The sequence below is a fragment of the Macrosteles quadrilineatus genome, unplaced genomic scaffold (genome assembly GCF_028750875.1).
Source record: "Macrosteles quadrilineatus isolate MER2022 unplaced genomic scaffold, UCM_ALF_1.0 Scaffold_3__2_contigs__length_128488019, whole genome shotgun sequence".
NCBI lineage: Eukaryota > Metazoa > Arthropoda > Insecta > Hemiptera > Cicadellidae > Macrosteles > Macrosteles quadrilineatus.
The window spans coordinates 1,912,725-1,921,410 of NW_026542596.1; the positions used below are offsets into that span (position 1 = coordinate 1,912,725).

Genomic DNA, 8,686 nt, shown 5'->3' on the forward strand with positions numbered 1-8,686 from the left:
ACAATATAGTTGTTGACGTGTAATATTATATGAAGACTTAAGTTTTTATTAACTGTAATACTAATAAAATCGGATATACAGTTTTATTTCGCAATTAAGTCAAATGATATCATATTCGATGTTTTACATTTTTTATATTGCAAAATCACACAAAAGATACAGATAAATAAATATTACAATACGAATATGACGTTACGAAATTTGAGAGACGAAAATTTGCATCCTTTGTAAATTTCCCTTTTCAATCCAAGTCAAGTTCAAAGTTAATGTGCCTACAATTCAAATACATATTAACTCAAGTTCAAACGCGGGTTATTCACACGATTGTAATATATTAATTCAAATGTGATTGAACTGAATGCAGGGTTTTTCACAGGAAAACCACCAGTTAGAACTCAAATTCAAACAGGTTTGAATTCAAAGTTGTTTGTATGGTTACTAAATCTATATCAAATACAATATAGATGTATAAAGAAATACAAAAGCCGCCTGTCACCGACACACCGGACAGTTCATGCCCCCGTCGGCTCCGAAGGCCGGTTGCCCATGCCCCCGGCAGCTCCGAAGGCCGGTCACTCATGCCCCCGGCAGCTCCGAAGGCCGGTTGCCCATGCCCCCGGCAGCTCCGAAGGCCGGTCGCTCATGCCCCCGGGAGCTCCGAAGGCCGGTCGCTTACGCCCCCGGCAACTCCTAAGGCCGGTAAGGCCAGAAATCCATTGTTCTGTCCGGGGGCATTACTCGTTTCGAGCCCGAAATGACCCCGGCGGGGAAAACGCATAAATACAGAGCTGCCCGTCAGTGTAGCATCAGTTCTCTCCGAACAGTCAACGAGGACACACCAGCTCCTCACTCCTGCCCTGCAGCCATAAGCAGTCAACGTTAAGTTAGAGAAATGTCTAAGGCGGGGTCGTTATTTAAAAATCCACTATGGCAAAGATGTTAAACTGATGACTGGCTTAGATGGTAAGATAAACTTTGTTTAATCGGGGGGGGGGGGGAAGTGTCCAGTGATATTTAGCCTGTCAATTCACTAGGATGAAAATAATAATTTTATCTTTAAATATCCTGTCGCCCATGGATTCTCGTCATTTTTTGGGCAATGCTAATACTTAATGATTCAGAACACACGTTGTTTGTAACAGTCGGTTGTAATTTAGTATTATTAACTATTGCACGATAGTTATAGTACTTAAATGTGTTAGACATTGTAAAGTAATAAATTAACATTGGTGTAGATCAACAGCTGGTATAGCCCTTTGATAGTTTTTTTATAATACATTTGTTAAACATCCATGCTACAACCTAGAATACATTTTCCACTTGTTCACTATTTGTTTAACATATCAAAACTATACATTAAACCTTAGGTTTTTTTAAATCGCTTAAAGCTTTACTTATTTAAAAAGGACTAAAAACCCGGACTTTGAACCTAACGTGACAGCGTTTTATAACTTTAATTGTTTATTCAATTCGTAATTCTAATACAACACACTTTGAATTCAACTCTGTTTGAATTCGAGTTCCGAGTCTGAGTTTTCCCATGGTTATAAATCCATTTGGTTCAATTATATTGGAATACTTGTCGCTGTAACCGTGGGAACAACCCGAGTCTAAACTTAAGTTAAGAAGTAAAATTACCTGCATTTTAAACTGTATTTAAAATTCAATCAAATACCAACGGGCTAAAAATATTTTTACTAGGCAATTCGATTTAATAATAATGATTTGTAATATATTTTAATCGTGTTCAATGTAAATATTACCCTTTAAATATAATTCTCGATTGGTTATTTAATGTTAGAGTTTGATTGATGTCAGATGTCTTATAGGCTATTGTGAGATTTTTTAAAATTTAAATTCAGTGGTTGAATTAACATGATTGTATGTAATGTTTTAGAAAAGAAGAAAAGAAAGAGAAGGAAAAAGCTATGGGATTGTGGATAAAATTAAAGAAGAAACGAAAGTATAAAGACGAGACAACAACTGTTAAGGTCGCATTGGAACCAGCACTAAAGAAGTCACTCTAAGTCAATCTTAAGACATGGCACCAACTGGTGACGTCAGATTGGAACCAGTACCACAAAGTTGTGAAGAGAATGAATATGAAATTGAAAACGCCTCGGAAGAAGAACAATTTTGAATGAAAAAAATGGTCGAGAAGAAAAAAAATCTAAAAACAAGTCACCTTTGACGTCACATTTGAACCAGTACCACTAAATTGCTGCGAAGAGAATAATAATGAAATGTTACATGCCGTAGAAGAAGAAGTGATTGCAAAGAAGAAAAAAGTCAAGAAGTAAAAAAAAATAATAATAACGAGTCACCAGCTGTCGATAAGAAGAAAATCCAGAAGAAATCCAACCCATATGTCATGGAAGTGCATTTGAAATTAATCAACACGTCATAGAAGATGAAGCTATGGGAAATATGAAGAAGTGAAGAAAAAACGTAAATATAAAGACGATCAACCAGTTGCAGACAACGCATTGAAAAACAGGACTACTCTTTTGTTTAAAAGAAGGGGTTTTTCCTCTGATGTGAGATTGGTCGGATCCCCTTTCCACGTGTTAGATTATTATTTGCAAAACAAACAATGAACATTATTTGGAGTAATATTCAACGAAATGTTGCGATATACACCTGAAGTAAAAACCACTCATAATTCAAGAAAAAACAACATAAAAATACTCAAAGTTTTCTATTTATGAATGTCAGTACTTCCCGGGTGCTCTTCAACTCCTTTACTACGGAGTTGGTAAAGAAATTTCCATTCCTCGTTCGATCGTTAGTTTACAAGAGAACGCCTCAGTTTTCGGTATCTTTGGAACAGCGACATATGCCCTGTTGACACAATGCAAAATACTGAAACGTGTATTATTTACAGTAGTTGGTAAATTTGTTTTTCAAAATAAAACCCCCACCTACCGATGTTGAGGTGTCCAAAATGCTATCTTACGGGTCGCTTTCGTCAGCGCTGCTCTCGATCTCCGCCTCTGGAAACCCTCGCATATTCGGGTCGATGATGTCCTTAAAAGGTGTGCCCTCCGGTATGACTTGGATGGAACACCTGTCAAGTCCCACCAGCAGTTGTTTCCTGTAACATTCGTGAATGGCAATATTAGTACCCCCAAACGTATTTAATTTTCATTTAGAAATTTGCCCTGAATTCAGATCACGTTTAACAACTACGGGTGTAAAATGTTTGAATAACAGTTGAACTTTAAATACAGTTCAAATTGCACTTACCTTTCCTTCAAATTCATATGAACTTGAGTTCAGATGCGGATTGTTCCCACGGTTACAGCGACAAGTATTCAAATGTAATTGAACTGAATGGATTTATTACTATAGTTAAACCCCGAATCGGAACTCAAATTCAAATAGAGTTTAATTCAAGGCATGTGGTATTGGAACTACGAATTGAATAAACAATGTACGTTATAAATTATATTCGATATACAGTTTGAAACCGACTCCTTAAATCAAATGTTCCCTCCTCATCCCCTGCTTGTAGCTCTTGAAATATCTTTCCGCCAATTCGTAAAACTTTGGCAGTTCTTCAGGATCGATTTTGAAGTCGTACTCTCTGATAGTGTCGTTGACAACGTTGTACTGAAACTAGTTTTGGTTGTAATTGAAGCAATTGAAACCAGTGATTAGAGCTATTTTGTTAAAAAGCAGGCATTTTTCATCTGTTGTAAGATTGGTCGGATCCTCATGCCACGGGTTGGGTTCTTCCTGGACGTCTCCAGAATTTCCCTCTACTCTGCTATCCCCTCCATCCACGGTAAGTGACTGGAGGGTTTTGTACTGGTCGATAGCCCTTCTTGAGTGTGCGTGCCTGTACACCTTGGCAGCGGTCGCTTCGGTATGGCACAACTGCCGGGCCACCCTCTTGCGAACTTCTTCGTCCTTGCGACTTCCAGCCACCGTCGAGTAGCACATCCTCAGTTTGTTCATTGACATTGATTCCATTCCGGACTATCTTAGCTTTCTGTTTATGGATGTCAGCGCTTCCTGGGCGCCCTTCAACTCGTTTCCCTCGGAGTTGGTAAAGAAATTTCCGTTTCTCGTTCGATCGTTTACAAGGGAACGCCTCAGTTTTCTGTATATTTGGAACAGCGGCAGCATCTCGATCGGAATCGCCACGTCTGCGAGCGTCACCGTGTTGGTTTTGTGGTCCTTTACTGAGAATGTCAGGAACCCTTCGGCCTTGTCTTCAACCGCTGAGTCGAATTTGGCGAGCGTCATGCCAACAATCACGCCGGGTCTGTGACCGTTGGCCACCAACACTATTGTCGCAAGGTGGTATGTCACGCGCAACCATGCTTTCCCTTATTCGTCTGCTCTGTGGAAGTACGGCCTGGGTGCCGTCAGTCTTCAGGTACTTGACAACTTTGGTGGACAGCGTGCCGTGTTCTCTGACCGTGGTTTCTAGAACTTCAAGGTCCTTCTCCACTTCCTCAGTTTGGCTATAGGTGTGATCGATAACGGCTTTCAGGTATTTTTGGACGTCATCGAGCTCCTGAAAGAACGACGTATCTCGCTTGTACTTACGAGGTACGACTTCTTTAGATATTTCCCGGCTGTTCCGCTTTTTGTAAGCCTTTAGGGAGATTTTCACTCCTTTAACAATCTGTTGGAATCTTTGGTCACTCTCCGTCATCTCTCCTCCCCTAGTCAGGACCTCTTCGATAGCACTGTCCAGCGCCTTTTCCAACGTTCTGATGTAGTTTTTCACCGTCTCCGCACTGAATCCCGCTTTGCTTTTCAACTGATTCCAAAACTCGATGTGCGAGTCGATGTCCTTAAGGTATTCCCTCCACTGCAGACCTTGGGGATCGACTAGGTGATGGTTCCCGTTTTTGTGAGCGAAGTTCAGGGTTCTTTTGATCTGCCTGACTGTGTTTAACAGGTACCTCTTGCGACCCTCTTCTCCTGTCAATGCCGACCATTTTCTGTGCAGGTAGTCGATGAAATAGTGCTGATCGTTTAAAACCCCAGTGTAATCCAATTCGGCAGCTTTCAAAGCCTCTCTGGCGGGTGTTTGTGGCTTGTTGAAAGTAATCTGTTTCGGATCTTCGGCCTCGCTGTCGATCACACCGGTCGTCGGTTGTGGACTGATTGTGGACGTCGACTTTTCGGTGGAAAGCTTGGGGGTCGCCGGAGTTGGCAGTCTCTTCTTAGTGGTGGGCAGAGTTCTTGTCTGAGCTTCGCTCGGAGTCGTCGGAATCACTGGAGACGGGTCTGGAGTCGGTGCTGGAGACGGCCCTTGAGTCGAGGCTGGGGACGGGCCTGGTGTCGAGGCTGGAGACGGGCCTGGAGTCGATGCCGGAGACGGGCCTGGAGTCGATGCCGGAGACGGGCTTGGAGACTGAATCGGAGTCGAGTTTCAAGTCTTCCTCGCAGTAGGCGTCGTTGTTGGATGCCTGAGTGAAGACGGCTCCCGACTCGGGGTCCTTTCGAAGCTGTACTGAAACACAATTAGGATATAACTACTTTAAAGACTGCGTATCAACGTATTAAAGACGCTTTGCGTTGGGAATAACAATTATTACGTGTTTCAATTATTGGCATATGAACAAATGATTTCTCAATAAATTTATTAGCTTCTTATGTAAATTTTCAATAGACTCTGGCCTATGGTACTATCTACTTTAAATTCAAAACATGTGGTACTTGTAGTTCTTACACGAGTGTTCCTCAATGCCGACCATTTTCTGTGCAGGTAGTCGATGAAATAGTGCTGATTGTTGAAAACCCCAGTTTCATCCAATCCGGCAGCTTTCAAAGCCTCTCTGGCGGGTTTTTGTGGCTTGTTGAAAGTAATCTGTGGTGGTTCTACGGCCTCGTCATCGATCACACCGGTCGTCGGTTGTGGACTGATTGTGGACGTCGACTTTTTGGTGGACATTTTGGGAGTCGCAGGAGTTGGCAGTCTCTTCTTAGTGGTGGGCAGAGTCCTGGTCTGAGCTTCATTCGGAGTCGTTGGAATCGCTGGAGACGGCCCTTGAGTCGAGGACGAAGACGGGCCTGGAGACTGAATTGCGAAATACTGGCTATTAATGCGAAATATTGAAACGTATTATATACAGTAGTTGGTAAATTTGTTGTTCAAACTAAAACTCCCACCTACCGATGTTGAGGTGTCCAAAGGGTATCTTCCGGGTCGCTTTCGTCAGCGCTGCTCTCCATCTCCGCCTCTGGAAACCCTCGCATATTCGGGTCCATGATGTCCTTGTAAGGTGTGCCCTCCGGTATGACTTGGATGGAACACCTGTTAAGTCCCACCAGCAGTTGTTTCCTGTAACATTCGTTAACGGCAATATTAGTACACGCAAACGTATTAGCGACGCTGTTTCCCACCTCGTGTCTGTGCATCGCCATGAAGTGTTTTTTTTTCAAATGGGATCTCCTTCGGACACAGCAGTAAGGACACGGTTTCAGTGCCCCCGTCTTGCAATCCACTTCCCCCAGTACCTTACAGGTGGACACACGCCCATGACCCACACCTCGGCCCCGGCCTCTACTCCCTTTAAGTGTGTTTCTTGCAGGTTTCCCTGAACGGGATGCAGTCTCCGTCTCTAGACCCCTCTTACTCGACCCGTCGCTGCTCCACTCCTGCGAGTCGTTGTCCGAGGAGCCGGCACGTTGGTCTTGTCGGTGAATGTATCATCACTGCCAAAAAGGTCACTCTCTTCTCCGGGAACACTCGGTGGCTGCCACGTCTGGGCTTTGACCTGTTTATTTGGAAACAGCGGCTGTTCAACACGGTTGAATCTCTTCCAGAAGCGGTTCCGCGTCGACGTGAACTTCTGCTTGCACTGTTAAACGTGTTGGGCGGTTGTCTTCCTTATCACTGTCGAGGTTTTCATGGGAGGTAAGTAATTTGGAGACGTCGGACGGAGGGTGGTTCACTTCCGGTAGATTTTGTTTTTATTCGGTTTCAATGGAAAGTGTTTCACGGGTGGGAGACGAGGTGGAGACTTCTGAGGGCGGATTTTTCATTTCAATTAGATTTTTCTCCGATTCTGTTACAACAGATTGCTGTTCAATGCTGAAGGAAACTTCGGAGTGAGAAGTTTCCACTTCCTGTTGAGGTTCATTTAATTCGGTTTCCATGGCTAGATGTTCACTGCTGGGGGAGACTCTAGAGGGAGAATTCATTACTTCATTCACTACTTCATTTTGAGGTTCATTCGATTAGGTTTCGATAGCCGAACTCTTATCACTGGACGGTGTGGATACTACTTCGGAGGGTGGAACTTTCCCTTTAACTCGATTTTCTTTCATTTCTGTTACCGTAGATCGCTTCACTGCAGGGTGATTGTGTGGATACTTCGGATGGCGAATTATCCACTTCGTGTTGAGTTTCGTTCAATGTGGTTTCGACGGAACGCTCATCACAGGAAGGAGACGGCGGGACTACATCGGAGGGAGAATTTTCCACTTCTCGTCTCGAGTTTCATTCATCATGTTTTTAATGGAAAGCTTTGCAGCCGTGAAGGGAGATAGTTTTGAGACTACCGTGGGAAAATCTGTATTTTTGGTTGGCCGTTCTTTTAGCTCCTTCTCCAACAACATTCTTGTAATTGTATCGAGCATATTGCGTTTCGGTTTGGAACCCTCCTTAGTTTTCGTCCTTGTTATCGGGAGTTTTGTAAATTTTTTATTTGAATCAGGGATACTAAAAGACACCCTTTTAACATTTTTTGTATTTTTATTTTTTAACACCTTGGGTTTTATGTTCAGAGGGACGATCTTAGCGAACCCAGGCTCGCACTTAACTTTAATTGGCGATTTCTGTATGGAACTGTCAACTGGACAAGTCTGGTATTTGTTTGTTTCATTCACCGGTATCTTGTTTTGACCCTCCTCCGTAGCTTCTTCCTGCTCGACGTGTTTTATTTCTATTTTTTTTTTCATCGCAACTGGGTAGGATGTCAGCTGGTTGATCGTCTTTACGTTTATGTGTCAACTCGACCTTTTTCTCCTTTCTCACAATTTTCATCACCCACGACGTCTCTTATTTCCATTCCATTCTCATCGCATCTGGGTAGGACTGTTTCCAATGCGGACTGTTCAACTGGTTGATCGTATTTACGGTAAACTTGCCCATTTTCTCCTTTCTCACAGTTTCATCACCCACGACGTCTCTTATTTCCATTCCATTCTCATCGCATCTGGGTAGGACTGTTTCCAATGCGGACTGTCCAACTGTTTGATCGTATTTACGTTTTTTTGTCAACTTGCCCATTTTCTCCTTTCTCACAGTTTCATCACCCACGACGTCTCTTATTTCCATTCCATTCTCATCGCATCTGGGTAGGACTGTTTCCAATGCGGACTGTTCAACTGGTTGATCGTATTTACGTTTTTTTGTCAACTTGCCCATTTTCTCCTTTCTCACAGTTTCATCACCCACGACGTCTCTTATTTCCATTCCATTCTCATCGCATCTGGGTAGGACTGTTTCCAATGCGGACTGTCCAACTGTTTGATCGTATTTACGTTTTTTTGTCAACTTGCCAATTTTCTCCTTTCTCACAGTTTCATCACCCACGACGTCTCTTATTTCCATTCCATTCTCATCGCATCTGGGTAGGACTGTTTCCAATGCGGACTGTTCAACTGGTTGATCGTATTTACGTTTTTTTGTCAACTTGCCCATTTTCTCCTTTCGCAC

General features: G+C 42.9%; 1 protein-coding gene across 1 annotated transcript; it reads right to left on the reverse strand.

The window, feature by feature from the left end:
- Positions 1 to 3,981: 3,981 nt before the first annotated feature.
- On the reverse strand, positions 3,982 to 7,926 carry LOC128988426 (proteoglycan 4-like). The gene is made up of 8 exons (XM_054409694.1): positions 7,772 to 7,926; positions 6,988 to 7,150; positions 6,600 to 6,824; positions 6,481 to 6,533; positions 6,137 to 6,304; positions 5,693 to 6,059; positions 4,389 to 5,374; positions 3,982 to 4,270 (listed from the first exon to the last, which is right to left on the reverse strand). The coding sequence occupies exons 1-8, from the start codon at positions 7,924 to 7,926 to the stop codon at positions 3,982 to 3,984; spliced, it is 2,406 nt and encodes an 801-aa protein (XP_054265669.1).
- Between the last annotated feature and the right edge of the window lie 760 nt (positions 7,927 to 8,686).

Coding starts and splice junctions, on each gene's coding strand:
- LOC128988426 (XM_054409694.1), bottom strand. CDS start 7,926: ATGAAAAAAAAAATAGAAATAAAACACGTCGAGCAGGAAGAAGCTACG. Junction 6,825..6,987: donor TGAAAAATCCGCCCTCAGAA/GTCTCCACCTCG, acceptor CACGTTTAACAG/TGCAAGCAGAAGTTCACGTC. Junction 6,305..6,480: donor GGCGTGTGTCCACCTGTAAG/GTACTGGGGGAA, acceptor CGAATGTTACAG/GAAACAACTGCTGGTGGGAC.